Source organism: Cervus elaphus, chromosome 20, assembly GCF_910594005.1.
Source record: "Cervus elaphus chromosome 20, mCerEla1.1, whole genome shotgun sequence".
Taxonomy (NCBI): Eukaryota; Metazoa; Chordata; class Mammalia; order Artiodactyla; family Cervidae; genus Cervus; species Cervus elaphus.
Genome location: NC_057834.1, coordinates 135319273 through 135337977, shown reverse-complemented (window position 1 = coordinate 135337977; position 18705 = coordinate 135319273). Strand labels below are relative to the sequence as shown.

At 49.1% G+C, this 18705-nt stretch overlaps 1 protein-coding gene across 5 annotated transcripts in view; it reads right to left on the bottom strand.

Annotated features, from left to right (window-relative positions):
- AGAP1 (ArfGAP with GTPase domain, ankyrin repeat and PH domain 1) overlaps positions 1 to 18705 on the bottom strand; it is a 575037-nt gene that overhangs the window by 200162 nt on the left and 356170 nt on the right. For all 5 annotated transcript variants that reach the window (XM_043877472.1, XM_043877473.1, XM_043877471.1 and 2 more), the window contains exon 10: positions 10915 to 11019. In XM_043877472.1, coding sequence (XP_043733407.1) covers positions 10915 to 11019 — 105 coding nt within the window. The remainder of the gene's footprint in view (positions 1 to 10914; positions 11020 to 18705) is intronic.

The following is an 18705-nucleotide window of genomic DNA, read 5'->3' as shown; positions in this document are numbered from 1 at the left end:
TTGCTTTTTGGAACTCTGGATTTTTTTTTTTCCCAACTATTTTTGATCTTCAGTTGATTGAGTTGTGGGCTGTACATACCCAATGGTACTGTATGTATATACAGTGGATTATTACTCAGCCTTAAAAAGGAGAGAAATGCTACAACACAGATGAACCTTGAGTAGCAGGAGACTAAGTGAAAGCCCAGCCACAAAAAGACAAATACTACGTGATTCTACTGATACGAGGTACTCAGGAGCGTCAAATTCATAGAATCAAAAAAACAGAAGGTGGCTGCCAGGGGCCAGGGGAGCGAGGATTCAGAGTTAGTGTTCAATAGGGGCAGAACGTCAGTTTTATAAGATGAAAACACCCCAGAGATGGATGGAGGTGACTGTGGTACAGCATGATGAATAGCCTTCTCACTCCCGAACTATATGCTTAAAAAGGCAAAGAAGGTAAATTTTATGTTGTGTGTGTAAGTGAAGTGGAAGTTACTCCCTCAGTCCTATCCGACTCTTTGTGGCCCCATGGACTGCAGCCCACCAGGCGCCTCTGTCCATGGGATTCTCCAGACAAGAATACTGGAGTGGGTTGCCACGCTCTCCTCCCAGGATCTTCCTGACCCAGGGATCAAACCTGAGTCTCTGGTGCCTCGTGGACTGGCAGGCGGGTTCTTTCCCACTAGAGCCACCTGGGGGTTCCAGTACCGGGCTAAGACTCTGTGGCATCCATATCACATCCCCTGCGTGTGGGTTCTCTCCCGACCCTGACATAAAGCTAATCTACCTTTTTTTTGGCGGGGGGGGGGGGGGGGGGGCGTCTAACCTGTGTAATGTGGGTGGTTTCCTCCGTTCCAATCTCACCAGGATTTTTAAGGCAGAGCCAGGATTACCAAGCATGGGTTTGGAACCCAGGCCGTCTAGGAGCAAAAGCTCGACGTGAAGCCCCGGTGTGGCCCTGGGCGCGGCCACGAGACCCCCTCTGCGGCGGTGGCCTGCGTGCTGAGCCCACACGAGCCCTAGGCAGACGGGGCACAGGGCACAGTCCTCAGGAGCAGCCAGGGAGCACCTCGCGTGGAGGACGGGCAGGAAGGTCCACCTGCACGATGGACATCAGGCGGGAATGAAGCCAGACTGGAGAGGCGTGTACAGACCCAGGGCAGCTTCTGGCACCACGGCTTACTCAGGGGCAGCAGGACCCCGTAAGTGTCCATCGCAGGATGAAGCGGGCGGAATGCTGCAGTGCCATACGGCCAGGACACGCCAACATCGTCTTCCCAGGAAGAAAGGGAGGCCTGTCTTCTCGGGGTTAGCAGTCCTCCATGACTCAGAGGTTCTACCTCTGGAAATCCGGGCGTGGATTCTGTCTGTCCAGCCTTGCAGTCTGGCTTCTGCAACATTCTGGGGAGACCAAGGCAGAGTTCTTCCAAGTGTAACTCAATTCTCCACCTCAAGAGACGGGGGTCCACCTTCATGGGCATGCAGCTGGCCAAAGGGATTCTCTGTGAATCCTCAATCGTCCAGTAAAATCTCCTGATTTTATGTAAAGATGGGTCATTTTATTTACTTTATTTTTGGCCATGCCATGTGGCTTGTAGATCTTCGTTCCCAACCAGAGATCGAACCCGGGTCCTCAGCAGTGGAAGTGTGAAGTCCTAACCACAGGACCGCCAGAGAATTCCAAGGATTCTGTTATTTTAAATGACAGTTACCAGCAGGGGGTACGGGCAACAGTTGCTCCTCTTACAACAAAAGGTTATCTTCCTTTTTACCTTGAAATATTTCTTTTGAGAAGAATGTGTGCTCTGGAAAGCATCTCACATCTTTTTGTTACTTTGGCATCCATGAAAAAAAAAAAAGTAGATTTCCCCCCCCATGATTTTGAAACTAGAAACTTGTTGAAATCAGCATTCTGATGATAATTCAGAGTCTGAGTCTATTGAGGGGGAAAAAACAAAGAAATGTCAACGGCATACAGAAGCTAAGGCTGTGTGGAAATGGAACGTCTAAGCCACTTGATTAAGAAGGAAGGTGCTATGAGAAGGAAGCGTCCGGTTCTGCAGGGCAGGGGCAAGTGACCGCACTCCACTGGCTTCTCACTCGGGCAGCATATAGAACGAGAAGGAAATCCAGGAAGGAGGATTTCAAAACTGTGAGCACCTCAAGTACACGTCAGTCAGCTGTGTCAGCCAGCCACCCGTACTCAGCGGGAAGCCGGGAGAACCTTCCCGGTCAGGGCCCCGTCAAGTCCTTGGCTCGACCTGCAGCCCCGAGTGAACTCTTGCGGGTCCACTTAGGGATGCCCGCGCACGCGGCTTTGTCAGCAGTTATTTCAGCCGTGCCCTCGACGGCAGCTCCCTCGACAGGGAAGATGAATGGGTGGCCGTGCTGAACTGTGCGGCCCCGAGGGCCCAAGTTCTTTCTCATTATCCCCTCCACTTTTCCATCAAGGTCTCCCTAAGGGCTCACATTCAAGTCCACAGAGAGTGAATCCAAGGCTCTCGGAACCGGCTGCCCTTCACCCACCCAGACCACAAACCAGCCAAGTGTCAGGAAACCCCGGGATGCTCAGACGTGTCTCCTCCAAGAAGGTCAAGCACTTAGGGCTTGTTAAAGGTCTTATAGTTACATAGGTCTTCAGAGAATCAAAAAAAAAAAATACATGATTTGAGAGAACAGCATTGATACATATACATTACCATATGTAAAATGGATGGCCAGTACAAGTTTAATGCACGAAGCAGAGCACACAAAGCCAGTGCTCTGGGACAACCCAGAGGGATAGAGTGGGGAGGGAGGTGGCGAGGGTACAGGACGGGGGACACATGTGTACCCATGGTGGATTTTTGTTGATGTATGGCAAAAATCATCACAGTATTGTAAAGTAATTATCCTCAAATTAAAATAACTTTTTAAGAAAGAAAAAAATTATTTGCCTTTCTTCCTTTCTGTATCTGAATTTTCATCTTTAATAAATACATAATAATGAAATCATGAAAAAAAAAAATACAGACCACGGGGCCGCAGCAGAAGTCAACAGCTTGCTTTTTACTATTTCAGTCTTATTTACGTATTTAGGGTTGTCTGTGCAAAATGCCACGTGTAGATGAAGGAGCAGTGAAGCTGGTCAGTCCTGAAAGGCAGGTGACCAACCTGTCCCAGTTCCCTGGGGCTTCCTGCATTTTGGCACCGAACATCCCGCATATTAGGGCAAACCAGGGCAGTCGGACAATCGACTCCGAGTGCCGACAAAGCCAAAGCAGCTTCGTTACCTTGGCTGAGTTCCTCACGTGCTATCTAAACTGTGTTCTAGGTTCCATTTAATAACAGCATCATTCCAGGTTCTATTTAATAACAGTACTCTTGAGAAAGAAAGGAATCAAATCAACTGCTTTGTTTTCTGAATCCAGTTTTTTGTCTTACCGTGAGACTCATCCCACCCACCAGCATCAATCTTGGGGTGGGGGGCTCCGACTGACTCCAGGAGCCTCCATTTGCTAAGAGTTCTTGGTGGCATTTTTGGACACACACACTCTGAAGAGTCTCAAATGATCTTAAGAAGATAATACTACCACACATCCCCTGGAGCGAACGGACTCTCTCTCTGGGTTTCCCGAGCAGATGCCGTCTGGCCAGTTTCTCAGGGTCTACCTTAAAAGGCATGCTGAGAAGCAGCAGAGCCTGACCCCGTGCAGAAGGGGAAGGACACGGGAGCTGATGCTTCACGAGAGGTTCCGCCACAGGCCAGGGGCACGCGCAGTAGGTTATGGAGGCAACGCCATGGGCGTGCGGGCTCCCACAGCCCTCCCCACCCTGCCCCCGCTCCCGAAGCAACCACCCCGCAGTGCAGGAACCACCGACCGTTAGGAAGCCCTGGGATGAAATCCACCATTCCCTCTCCCGCCTGTGTTCACATCTCCCCCTCTCTACCCATGCTGTAGGAGGGAGGTGGACCCCGGCAGGCCAAGCCAGCCACTGCCGACAGTTCCCGAGACTCTGGGGAAGGGCAGAGTAGGCCAGGGGGTGTCGCAGTGGGCGAAGGGTAGGGTTGAGACTCCCCGGAGCGCAGAGTCAACAAATCTGGGGGCCAGAGGTATCGCTGGTATCAACTTGTAGGGAACGGTTTCCATCTGGGTAGGATCCGTGTTTGGTCAGTTTTCCCTCTAATTCCCAGACGATCACTCCTATGACCTGGCCACGTGTTGGTGATTCTATTCCACTGCTCTGAGAGGGTCTCTTCTCCCTAGGAGGACTGTTTTGGGTTTTCAACAACAGGAAACATGCCTGGGGTAAAAACGCTTCCTTCAACGACGTCTAGCTGAGGTCAGGGAAGGTTCAGGGACGCCTGTGCTGAGTAAGTTCCAGAATGAGGCCGAGCTGCGTGTCAGAGGGACCAAGGACTTGGGGCTCCTAAATAATCTGTTGTAGGATGCGTCTCGGGGTGAGACATGGAAAGACAAGTCTCGGCAGACTTCTTGGGAAGAAGACGTGGTTGGGAGAGGATTTGACGGAGGAAGGGGAAACTGAAGCCACGGTGACTGGTTGGGGGCGATGTCACGGGGCCACCACCTGAGGCCATGAGCTATTCATCTCGGGTACGCGAGTTATGACGGGGCCCGGCCATCCAGGGAGGCCATCGGCAGGAGCTTCCCTGGCAGCTGACCCATCCCGAGCACTCGGGAGGCTCGGCCTCACCCCAAACCCACTGCCTGCTGCAAAGCTGAGGACCCCCGGTTTCACGGCTGGCGGCCTGTTTCTGAAGCCACGGTTTCCAAGAGCATGTTGCTCTGCTAGGCCTCCACAAGCGGGTGCACAGCTGGGGTCAGGCACCCACTGCTTGTTTTGTCCAAAGGCTGGGTTTGTTTTCTACCCCACCAACCTGTGAGAGTCCCCTGGACCGCAAGGAGATCAAACCAGTCCGTCCTAAAGGAAATTAACCGAGTGTTCATTGCAAGGACGGATGCTGAAGCTGCAGCTCCAATATTTTGGCCACCTGATGCGAAGAACTGGCTCATTAGATTAAGACCCTGATGCTGGGAAAGACTGAGGGCAAAAGAAGGGGGCAGCAGAGGATGAGACGGTTGGATGGCATCACCGACTCAATGGACATGCGTTTGAGCAAACTCCAGGAGTTGGTGATGGACAGGGAAGCCTGGAGTGCTGTAGTCCATGGGGTCACAAAGAGTCAGACACGACTGAACAATAGCAACAATAAGCCTGTGTGAGACGCCTGCTGGGACTGAAACTTGTCCAAAGGATGATCTTTTCATAAACACTTCCACGGACACCTGTGAAATAAGGAAACCATATCTGTTTCCCTCGAGGATACAAATGACCTCTTCCGGGAGATTTTTTTTTTTTTTTTTAAGGGCATCCAATGAAGACATTTTAAAAATACAATAGCTGTGTGGATTTTTTATTTTTTTAGCAAATTAGGAAATGGTCAGCTTCCTGCTTCCAGAGCACCCAAAGTCAGCTAAAGGTAGAACCCAATGCTGCTGGAGCATCTTGTCCAAGCAGATGTCTGAGCAAACCACCATCTCCGGCAGCCCGGGGAGCCGATGGGAGGGCAATACGGCAAGGCAGGGGTAGGAAGGGCGTGTGGGGCGGCCCTGTCCAGCAGCACTGGTCAGTGTGGTCATCTGGGGCTTCATTTGTTTTTAAAATTTTATTTATTTTTATTTTTGGCTGTCCTGGGTCTTCGCTGCTCTGCTCGGGCTTCCTCCAGTTGGGGCGAGCAGAAACTACTCTCTAGCTGTGGTGCCCAGGCTTCTCAATGCGGTGACGTCTCTTGCTGTGGAGCACTGTGACTTTAAACTGGCTAACACAGGAGCCCTAGATCAGCTCAGATCAGATCAGGGGGTGTCTGGCCTTGCAGACCACGCTCTCCGAGGCAGGCCACACCCTGCAGGTGATGCATTTGACTGCAGTATGACAATCCAGCACGCTGGCCGTTTTCCATATGACTAGATTCAGTCCTTTACGCTTGCCCTCATCTTCCTCCTATGCAAAGGGCCCCAGATTCTTGGGTTTAACAGGGCATCACGTCCGAGGTGACCAGTGGTGGAGTCAGAGTCCAGGCTGATGGAGCCCTGAGCAGTGCATGTGGGCACAGGAAATAAAATGTCCCAGCAGGAAGAGAGCGCCAGGGCAACAGGAAAATGCTGATTTTGAAGGGGCTGCTGGGGCTGCTGCAGGCCCGCCTAACATCTGTTTGAATCTTACGTTTGATGCATCTTAAGCCTAATTGCTCTCGACCCCCAACCTCCCTATTATCAGAGTATTAATTACCTGATTAAAATTCTGCCCTCATAAAAGCATGCCAGCTTCCTTTCTGATATATAAACCATCTCATCATCAAAAGTTAGGAGGGTACAGGGTACCTGGCACGGGTAGTCCATCGAGGACAACCACAACCTCTGTAGAAAACTCTGTCTGAAAATGTCGTACTGTTAAGCCAGGTTCTTTCTTGTGACTCCCAGCAAAGTAACGGGTTGTAGGATCTGCTACTTGAGAGCAATGTAGGTCCCCTGCTCTGTGACCAGTAAGAGGTGGATGATGGACAGTATGGAAATCGGAAGCTACCAACTTGGGCAAGAGTTCCGCTATACTGAACCCCTTAGGCATTCAGCACAAGTGGCCAATGAACTTAGTGGTCTTTCTGCCATAATACATCTTACCTTAGAAGCCAGTGTGACAGGTATCTGAGACAGTTCGGTTCCATCCCCTTTTGAGGTTTTCCAGACTCGAATAACTGGGCCATTCTCCACGATGTACACCTTTGGGACCTAAATTAGCGCTACATCTGAATGCTCCCGAATTTCTTATTAAGGGAAGTCAGGATTCTGCCCTTGGACATACCCTTGGTACATCTTCCCATCTGGGACCAAAGAACGCACAGGACTAACTCAGCCACGGGGCATCTGTTGTGTGGGTTCAGTCGCTCATTCATGCCTGACTCTTTGTGACTCCATGGACTGCAGCCCACCAGGCTCCTCTGTCCATGGGATTCTCCAGGCAAGAATACTGGAGTGGGTTGCCATGCCCTCCTCCAGGGGATCTTTCTGAACCAGGGACTGAACCTACGTTTCCTGCATCTTCTGCACTGCAGGCGTATTCTTTGCTACTGAGCCCCTGGGGAAGTGATACTGGGCATCTGTGGTTCCCAACACCTTAGACTAGAACATTCCAGCTACCTGCCAAGAAATATACCCGAAACTCACAGCCCTCTAAATGTCCACCCAAAGTTTGGTTGTGAAAACAGACTCTACGAAGGATTACAATGAAAGTCATGACATCTCTGTGTGGTCTAGTAATTCAAAGTCACCACCAGATTAAGCCACTTCCTTAGGGAACTGTCTACCTGCATCAGCACTGCAGCTCCCAGGAGACCTGCATTAACCGAATTGCACTTTAATATGACAATGGCTCTTGCCTGCCATAGAATTATAAAGCCCCACTCTGCTCCTTTGCTATATTCCAATAATATCCATACATACATAGGGAAAAAAAAAGAAAACATGGCACTGAGGACCATCACGAGAAGCAGCCTGTGCGGGAGAACTTCTGAAGAACAGATGGCAACCATATCATCAAGAGGTAGAGATGAAAAGTAAGGGAGTATCGGCCCTCCCACAGGAACATTCCAGAACCATCTCCTGTTGCCACCATCCTTCCCCCTTGACAAGAAGCCGCCAAGGCCCCTCTGAGGGGCTCAGCAGGAGACTGGAATGTGACTGGAGAGGCGTCACCCATCAGAGCTCACTTTCTACAGGTCAGTGAGACCAGCAAGGAGACTGTGACTGCACGTCTCCCTCCAAGGAACAGAGCAAACGGGTCCATAATTAGGTTCTGTTCTCTGATGGGGTTTTTAGGAAGAACTATGCCCGGGAAAAGGCACCTCCCCGTTGATGGAGCAGCTTTGGAGAAAGAACCCCAAAGACCCAGATGGGGGCATGATAGTCACAGGCAGGCCTCGCGGGATAGTGTTAAGTCTCTGGTTTAGGCCACTGGGGAAGCAGCCTGACTCTATGTCCCAAATAACCCCAATAAATCAGCACAAGGAGTCTCCTCAGTCCAAGAAGAAGTGTGTATCTCAAAAGCCTACCTACTGGTGAAGCGTGAAAGCTTCCCCACCAACAGAAGGAACATGCAGAGGGGCCTAAAGACACACTTGCTTTTGAGCCCAGTTCAGAAAGGGGAAGCCCCTGCTGGAAGAGAAGAGGGAAAACGATGGTTCACCCCAGCCAATAACTGACACGGTGAGGATACCATCTGTTTACCGTCCTACTGCAAAGGCTTTCCAAAAGGTAATTCCTCTTCCTGTTTGGAACCAAAGAATGTCGGGCTAACTCAGTCACTGGGGATCAGTAGCTCCTGACAACTTAGGACTAGAACACAGCCACTCCAGGTACCTGCAAGGACTATGAAAGTCAAAGTGGAAGTCACTCAGTCATGTCCAGCACTTTGCAACCCCGTGGACTATACAGTCCATGGAATTCCCCAGGTCAGAATACTGGAGTGGGTAGCCTTTCCCTTCTCCAGGGAATCTTCCCAACCCAGGGATCAAACCCAGGTCTCCCCCATTGTGGGCAGATTCTTTACCAGCTGAGCCACCAGGGAAGCCCTGGAAGCAAATTCACTCCAGCCAGCAAGTCACACAGTGAGGATACCATTTGCTATTTATCCTACTGAAAAGGTGTTTTCTTTTTAACAAAGGTAAATGTTCCTGAGAGTACAGCGGGGGAAAAAGCCAGAGGAGATGAACTGATAGTCTTTCCTAGAATTTGGCATTCCATACCCAGAGCCCATAGAAGCATACCCTCTTCAACTCAGGAAGGCTATGGCTGGGAATGTGTCTGCAGGACACAGATGTGGGCACAGAGGTGTCAAATGAGGACGCTGATCAGAGTGACTCACAATGGTAAACATCACTGAGAAAGTAAGTTGGCTCGCCAAATGTCGGTTCAGTCCACTGGGGGACATGTACAGGAGGAATGTTATGTAACTATTAAGATGGTGGCATACAGGCGTGCTTGCTGACATGGGCAGGGGCCTGAGATCTGGCATCGTCTAGCAGAGCAGGGAACACGCCGTGTGCACGAGCGGGCTGCAGGCCAGTGGAAGGAAAAGGCATAGACTGTAGACACGGCTAGGATACACCTCAAAATGTGAGCACTCACGTTTCTTAGGGGATATCTGGGAGAAGTACATTTTCTTCGGTATGTTTATCTTTAACTTCTCATTAATCACAGTGCAATTTTCAAAAAGTACTTAAAATTAAAAGCTTAACGTTGTTGTGCTTAACAATGATGTAGTCAAATGACCACCTAATACTATATATATTCTAATCTACGCATACACCTACGTGAAGGCAGATCAACGTCACGCAGGGTTCATGGAATGTGTTGTCTGGGAGAGCCGCAACGACTGTCTTCAGGTTTTACCAAAGCTTTCCTAAAGAGCTCCCCATGGGTAGGACGTCTACATTTCTCCTAATAATGAAATCACGTGTCTTTTCCTCTACCTTATATAAATCACCAGGATAAGAGATGTCATTACACAGAGGAAACGAACCTGCCTTACAAACTGGCGTGCGTTCTTGGCGGACAATAAAAACTGACTCTGACACACGAGTTGCGTTCAACCCTTGGTTTTGTTGTTCTCAGCGGCTCAGGCTGACCCTGGGTTTCAGTGCGCAGTGGGTTCCCTACAAAAGAACCGTCCAGTTGCGGACTTTCTAAGATGCGACTGGGTGTTCACATGTGCAGTCACGTTCCTGGCCCACGTGTCTGGTGTCCGTTGTCACACGCGTTCGTCCCCTACAAGTGGTTGCGCTTTTGTGTAACTTACTGCGCAGTACTGTGGAGAGGACGGCAGCGCAGCATCTTTATTTCAGGCCCAGGACGTCTGGGAGCAAGCGTTGGAGCAGCTTGATGTCGCTGGTACTACAGAGAAGGTACCAGCTGTTGTTCTGTATTACTGTGCTTTCCAAGGTACTGTACTGTAGGATTAAAAATGCTTTTCTCATTGTGTTTTTTACGTATTTTTTGGAGAAAAGTATTATAAACCTATGGTGCTCAATCGTGTCCGACTCTTTGTGACCCCATGGCCTGTAGCCTGCCAGGTTCCTCTGCCCCTGGAATTTCCCAGGCAAGAATCCTGGAGTGGGTTGCCATTTCCTATTCCATGGGATCTGCCCAACCCAAACTGAACAAGCGTCTCTTGCGTCTCCTGCATCGGCCGGCAGATTCTTTCCCACCAGAGCCACCTGGGAAGCCCATAAACTTATTAGCGTACAGTACTGTAGGTCGATCGTGTCAGCTGGGTACCTGGGCTAACTCTGTAGGACTCACGAACAACCTGGGCTTGTGATTTCACCCTCAGAATGGAGCTTGTTTGTGTGTAGACTTGCTGTAGTTGTTTCCTTTTAGTCTAGATTTTCAGATAGATTTCTCTTTTCTCTTTGACTATTTGTTCCTGTCTTTTACTCTCATTTAAAATACTACTTTACTTAAAAAAAAAGGAAAAAAAAAAAAGAACTACTATAAGAACACCATACAGACTGAAAATAAAGGGTTATTCTGTTAAAAAAAAATTAGCTAAAAGAACACTGACATATAATATCAAAATAGAATTTAAGGCAAAATCTTTAATTTGGGAAAGAGGAAGACTACATACTATTAAAGGAATGCTCTATTAAGAAAGTAACTTTCATTCTGTTCGTATTATAATAAGATGTAAAATTCATAATATTAGAAAATACTCATTTTGGTTTAAAAGTAAATTTTACTAATTAGAAAAAGGAATAATCTAAAATAAAATAAAACGGTACTTTAACCTCCAACGGAGCTGAAAGGCTTGACTGTGCGTGGACCCCCCTGTGCCCCCACAGCCCAGTGCCTCTAACTTCTCCACGGGAGCGACACTCACATGTAAACTCGGGTGGTAGGTCAGCACCCCATTGTCACATAGGGTGACGTACTTCTTCTTCCATTCCTTGTTTAACGACTTGCCACTGCGCTTCAGCAGCATGCCCTACAAGCGAAAAAGAAGACAGGCGGAAGTTAACATAAACCATCAAGTCCTGCGTACGTATTTTAAAAAAGAGTAGGCACATAGGTAACTTTTAAATTGGTGAACTTCCATTTTCCCTTTGCCATCTTAAAATGGAAATGACACTTATTTTTGGCTTGGTCATTCAGTTTTCCCCTTTCTTTTCCAAAAAATATATATACATCCAACCAATTTCCTTTTGTGTATGTGAGTGCAGAACTTAATATTGTGACATTAACGAGTGCTAAAATGTGCCATTGGTTCAACCAATATAATACAAACCATTGTGATGTGATATATCATACCTTTTCCTATAACTAAGCTGTAAGCACATGCAGCTCCTAAAGGTATTAAAAAGGACTGTAAATTTCCTTTTCTAAAAATAAGACACTAACCATATTCTTCCTTTACGATATTTACAAATAAGAACATTTTGTTTTACAGTTTTTCACTTCAGATCTTAATTTATTAAAAATGAAATTCCATTTGCAAACTTAGCAATGGCATTTAACAGATGAACTGTGTATAATTTACTTTAATCCATTTTTAATGAAATCATATTAGAGCTTCTTAAAAACCATTCAACACTTGAAACCGACACACAAGTATATTTAATCCAGTCTTCCTTAGATGACTGATGAGAATTTGCTCTTGTTTTTACTACCAGTTCCCAGCAAACCTTCTGTCTCATTTCTAGGCTTTCTTGAGTGAAGAAAACCGGAGGCAGCCTGAGCTCTGCCAGGCCCAGCACCTTGAGTCTGCACTTTCTCTCTCCCTGTTGGGGCTTCAGGCCCTCCTGCACGCACGTGTTCTGAGTTGCTTCAGCCGTGTCTGCCTGTGTGTGACCATGGACTGTGGCCCGCCGGGCTCCTCTGCCCATGGGATTCTCCAGGCACGAATACTGGAGTGGGTTGCTGTTCCCTTCTCCAGAGGATCTTCATAACCCAGGAAACGAACCCAGGTCTCCTGCATTGCAGGCAGATTCTTTACCATCTGAGTCACCAGGGAAGCCCCACGCCCTCCTAATCAAGTCAGTTTTAAACTTGAGCTTTCACATCTGGATTTGTCTAACTCCCGTCCACAGAAATGAAGGGGAACAGGAGAACCTCCCTCCTTGCTCTTCCTCTTGCTGCTCACTTATTAATGTGATCAGGGCTTCCCTGGGGTCCAGTGGTTAAGAATCCGTCTTCCAAAGCAGGGACGTGGGTTTGATCCCTGGTCGGGAAACTAAGATTCCACATGCATTGGAGCAACTGAGCCCAGGTGCACCAGAACCAGAGAAGCCAGCACACTGGGACTGCTGAGCCCGCGCGCTCTGGAGCCTGTGCCCCACAGCGAGAGAAGCCTGCCCGCGTGCCGCGATGACAGCCAGCACAGCCAAGACAAGGAGAAGCCCGCGATCATCAGTATGGCCGAGAAAGACTAAGACTAACGCGGGTTAATTCACCCAGATGGAGGCAGAGAGAAAACAGTCAGTCTGAGACAGAGTCTGACACCCTAAGGAGGTGAGGCCTCCGGAGAACTTTTACCAGCCCCCATTCACCTCCTAATTCTATCAACCAGGAACCAAAGTACAAGAAACAACCAAGAAGGCCTTTTTTTTTTTTTGCATGGACTGCAGAAGCCTATTGCATTTGTGACCCCATGGACTGCAGCATGCCAGGCTTCCCCGTCTTTCACCATTTCCTGGAGTTCGCTCAAACTCATGTTCATTGAGTCCGTTTCCCAGTATTATGACATTGCTTTTTTATGGCCAAATAATGGATTAAAGAAAGCCGAGCACTGAAGAATTCATGCTTTTGAACTGTGGTGTTGGAGAAGACTCTTGAGAGTCCCTTGGACTGCAAGGAGATCCAACCAGTCCATCCTAAAGGAGATCAGTCCTGGGTGTTCATTGGAAGGACTGATGCTAAAGCTGAAACTGCAATACCTTGGCCACCTGATGCGAAGAACTGACTCATTGGAAAAGACCCTGATGCTGGGAAAGATTGAAGGCAGGAGGAGAAGGGGATGACAGAGAATGAGATGGCTGGATGGCATCACCGACCCAATGAATATGAGTTTGAGTAAACTCTGGGAGTTGATGATGGACAGGGAGGCCTGTCATGCTGCAGTCTGTGGGGCTGCAAAGAGTCAGACACAACTGAGCAACTGAACTGAACTGAACTGAATTGAGCCACCTGGGGACTCTGACCACAAAGTTTATTGTTTCTGAGGGAAAACATTTCAGACTTTGAGGCAACTAACAAGTAAACCTTTGGAAGATCATTTTTTTTGCAAGTTCTTATTTAAATAAGCACATGACATAAAGCTGCAGACCTGGATTTCTTGGAATCTAATCCTATATAAACCAAACAGGGCACTGAGACCAACAAAGCGAACGAGCTCCACAGAAAAACGTTAGCTACCATCGGAGGTGATACAGGTTTCAGGGCACAGTAAGAACTAGTGTGTATATGGGGTCTCAATTAGTGACAGTGAATTAGTGGCGATGAAAAAGCAACCACCTAACATCATTAAATGTCCCTCCCCAGTGGGATTTCTACGATTTTAAAACTTAGCCTAACAAAGTCTGACACAGGGACTTCCCTGGTGGTGTGGTGGTTAAGAACCCACCTGCTGATGCAGGGGACACTGGTTCGACCCCTGGTCTGGGAAGCTCCCACGTGCCATGGAGAAAGCAAGCCTGCATACCCAGAGTTACTGAGCCCACACTCTAGATGCCATGCGCCACAGGCACTGAAGCCCGTGTGCCCCAGACTAACCCCTGATCCGAAACCAGAGAAGCCACCGTCGCCATGAGGAGCCTGCCCGCTGCAAACAGAGAAAGCCCGTGAGTAGCAGCAAGACCCACCACAGCCAAATAAATAAACAAAATTATACACATTTTTAAAAAGCCAAATAAAATTATACACACACACACACACACACACACATAAACAAGTTCTTCTGTAGGCTCACATTTTCCCACCCTCCATTTCAGATGGAATTCCAGCAATACCAGGGGCCAGGGTTACTGTGTGTTATCATTGGCTAAGAGCTGCCCTGGTGTTTCAGAAAGCCTTTTCTTTTTAAAGATATTTTACTATATTCATTCATTTATTCATTTGGCTGTGCCGGGTCTCAGCTGCAGCCGTGGGCTCTAGTTCCCTGACCAGGGATCGAACCTGTGCCCCCCGTGTTGGGAGTGCAGAGCCAGCCACTGGACCACCAAGGAGGTCCTCCTCAGAAAGCTTTTCCTTTCTTCCTCAAATGCAAGACAGGCCGAAGGTCCCACTCCGGGGCTCCGTGAAGAGGGACACACAGGAGTCCTCAGGCCGTCTTCGGGGCACTTTCAGGAGCAAGTCCTGCACGGCCTCGTGAGGGGAATGAAGACTCCTTTCTTGAGGGAATAAAGGGACAATTCACCAGGAGGCCAAGTGAAGAGGGGACATCATAGTTTTCTGGGGACTTAAATTAGGCAATTTATTGGGTGCTAGGAAAACAATATCTTGCTAAAAAAAAAAAATCCAAATCTTTACAATCTTAAATAAACCCCGTGGTTCACCTCAGAGGATTATCTCTGATTACCTGCACTATTCAAACACTGCAGAATTCAGCAGGCCTGAAGACCACTCTGGTGTGCTCCGAGTCTCATTTCTGTCCTTCAGTCTTGGCCCCAGCTGGGTTTATCATTCCCCCCGTCAGACACCAGGTGGGGACTGACCGAGTGGCTGCCTGGCTCCTCACTTCACACGTACACACACGTCGGGGCCGCCCGGATGCCAGTCTGGGCAGAGGGGGACCAGGTAAGGTGCACGATTCTTTAAGTGGCCTGAGCACGTGCTGACGCATTTCTAAGCATCGCCGCGCGTTCTCTCGCTCACTCGTCCCCCATCAGCAGCAAGGCAGGGGCTGCTGCTATTACTGCTCCCTTGGTTCGGACGTGAACTCTGACCACAGAGGTGAGGGCGCTCATTAGCTGATGGGAAGTGATGGGATCAGCCACCCTGCCCTCTCCACTCCTGCTGTTAGCACTGCGGGCTGCTAAGTTCAGACCTGGAAATGACCACCGCGGTCGAGCCTACCAGTGTCCCCGCCATGGCTCAGCCCAAAGCCTTCAGTCCCAAAGCACCAGGTCCTTCTCTCCTGGCACAAATCCCCAACCCAAGAGCGGCGGGTCATCCAGGATCCTCAGGTCACTCAGGTCGGATTCCACTCCTGAGGGGCGGTGGCCGATTGGTACTGGTATTTCATATTCACACAATGAAAGAAATGACAAGCACCCTCCTAACAGGAACAGATTCAAATGTGCCCCCTAAAATCTACTGCACGTGGACCCAGGGGAAGAAGTTTCTGTTTGCTGAATCTTAAGAGTACCCTGAGAATGTCCTAAACACTGAGTGTCCTTGAGAGAGGGGAGACCGCAATGAGGAATTTATGGAAGCACATCTCAAGGCTACTAAAAAATTCCAGGAAGGGGTGGTCAGGGCTGTTGCGAGTGGAGAAGGTCAGATCTCCTGATGGAGGCTCATTGAGGCCCAGTGAGGCCACCCTTCCAGGAACCGCCTCCCTGAACTGTGCAGGGAACGCAGAGTTTGTGTCTACGTTTCCAGATCTCATGATGAGTCAAGAGAGAGAAAAACTGGAGCTTTAGGGACAGCTCCTTATTGTAGAATGTCGGCAATGGATTATACACTATCTGCGTGTAATTCAGGCCAAGCCCAACACATGCGCAGGTCAGACGCAGGCCCCTCTGTGTTTGTGACCTCGTGCCAAGAGTCAGCAGAAGGCAGCAGCGGAGTCTGGACCAAGGCGCTGGACTCACAGCAGGCCACATGGGACCGCCATCCTATCACCCAGACAACGGCCATCCACGGCCTTTCACTTCCTGGAAGGGGAGTCCTGGATTAATGCCCACAGCTCTAGACGTCAGGGTCCACTTGTGCACATATCCATGTGAACCTTTAGTAAAGGTCAGCCACGACACCAGGAGAAACCAGCATGTTCGGTGGTCTCTCCGTAAATAATGAAGAGAGCCCCATCCTGAAAAACATGATGGGAGGCGAGCTGTTTGATGAATTACGGTAGAAAGCTAGGGCTTCGGAGGCAGCAGGCAGGACGAACTCGTGTAATCAGAGGTTCAGTTGGACTTCAAATGAGGAGACTCAGGAAACAGCTTCAGTGGATTCAAGACGTGTTTCCTGTTGCTTCTATTTTTTTTTCTTTCTTAAATTAATTCTGAACACTGATTTTTAAAGAGTAATTTGTATCAAGTGGGAATCACAGAATAGCAGAATCTCAAGAGGCTCTGAAAGGTGAAACATTCAGTCCCAAATCTGCTAGATGAACTTTTGTGCAGGATCCCTGCGTGGGGCCACCCTGCTTGAGCATCCCTGTGGACAGTGGGCCCACTGGTCTAGATCCCTTGAGCTGCCTGAGCAGGAGTCCATGGGTAAGCAGAGACGGCGCGGAAGGGCGGGGGGGTTGGTCTGAAAGTCTGGAGCAGAGCCTGTCCCAGCATACCCTGACTTCAAGGGACCAAGGCTGGTTGCTACAGATGTCCAGTAAGATATCACAGCTATACAGCCAAGCCTGGTCTTAGCCCCCAACTCCTCTGGAAGCAAAAGGTTCCAGTGCTCTGACAGGGTTTGTTCTCCTCTGAACACAGTCAGGATCCCCCAAAGTGCCAAAGGGGGAGAACCCATAGCCTCCCTTTAGGACAAACTTCTACCAGTGAACCACAATGCTCAAACATGCCAGGAAGCCCTTCACTGCATCTGGCTGAGCCCCTAGACTGGATCCCCCTGTGCTTCTGCCTTCCCGAACTCACACACTTTCTACTCTAAGCGCCAAGGAAAAGGAAAACCCTAAAAATAGTTCATTTTAAACTTTTGAAGGACGTGAAGCCGTGATCCCACCAGCTAGAAGATGACAGAGGCCGGAAGGCGCTCTGCCAGAGACAAGCGGGCAGGCAGAACCCTCGGCGAGCGTAGACAGTCCTGCTGATCCTAAGTCCCTTTGATCCTGTGTGACCCAGGGCAAAACCGCACGGCAGAATGTCAAAATGTATCCTCGGTCTATCTTTCAGATGCCACTTTTGTACATGTAAAAACGATTTCCTGCTTCAGACTGTTTCTCACTGACCATCGACCCCAGTGTAGATGTCAATTATGGTTAATGTTTTATTTGACTCCTGTATGGCTTATGCGTCTGTTTTAAAAAAAAATTTTATTTCAAAACAATATTGGGCTCATTGTGAGCCAGATGCTGCTTTAAGAGCCTCACAAGTTAAGAATTACCCCGCCCCCCCCCCCCCCGAAAGCTTATGACCACCTGCTGGTAATTACTCTGATTATCCCCATTTTACAGACGAGGCCACTGAGGCACACAGAGGGTATGTAGCTTACCCAGGGCACACAGCCAGCCTGGTAGCTGTTCTCAAGATAACTTCCATTTGCACCAGGCTTTGTGTTATTCCTGCCCCTGTGTGAATTATCCCACACTGACTGGGGGATGCCTGAGACTCAACTTACCCAGCAGCAGTGAAGTGATGCTCCCTACATTGAGTTTAAATCTAAAGAAACTCTGACAGCTTCTGCTTTGGGGAGCTCCAACCAAGAAGCCACACTGTGCTCTGTCCATAGTCCTGAGCCACAGAATTATGAGAAATAATAACAGCTTTTTTCAAATCATTAAGTTTTGGGCTTCCCTGGTGGCTCAGATGGTAAGGAATCTGCCTGCAATGCAGGAGACCTGGATTTGATCCCTGGGTTGGAGAGGATCCCCTGGAGGAGGAAATGGCTACCCACTCCAGTATTCCTGCCTGGAGAATTCCATGGATAGAAGACCCTGGCGAGTTACAGTCCATGGGGTCACAAAGAACCCGACACGACTGAGCCACTAACAGACACAAGTCTTGGAGGAGAGTACTATGCACATGAAGAAGTGAAGCTGCTCAGTCGTGTCTGACTCTGCGACCCCATGGACTGTAGCCTACCAGGCTCCTCCGTCCATGGAATTTTCCAGGCAAGAGTACTGGAGTGGGTAGCCATTTCCTCCTCGAGGGGATCTTCCCAACCCGGGGGTCAAACCCAGGTCTCCGGCACTGCAGGCAGACACTTTCCCGTCTGAGCTACCAGGGAAGCCCTATGCACAAACAGATTAGAAAAACAGAAGTAGCATCTGGCACTTCAGTAACAAAAGTCAAAAACACGTAGCACTGGCTTGGAAGCAGGCAGCAGATCGAGGCTGGGGGGACGAAGTAGCTGGGAGGACCGTGAGGAAGATGCTCCCTGAGGCTGGAGAAAGGGGGCCGACGTGGGCACTGGCGGGATGGGCAGTTAGCAGATCTGCTCCCTGCGGGAAGGTGCAGCATAGCCAGGGCGCCCAGTGAACCCCTGGATGGACCTGGCTAAGAGCAGAATGCCAAACACACTACCTGCTCAGCTGAGTTTGGGAGGAGGAAGAGGAATTCAAGGTAGTTTTCAAGCAGACTTAGAAAAAATATTTCTGATTTCAAAACCTTGCTGGTCCAGACCATGAGAAAAACGGTCTTCTCAGCCCCAGCTTCTTCTTTAGCAGAAACCCCTGAGAATAGGAACTGGCCTCAGATCAAAGATCGAATCCAGAGAATGCTAGGAGTGAAAACTGAAATTGTTCATTGCTAATCCGTGTCCTTCTCTTTGC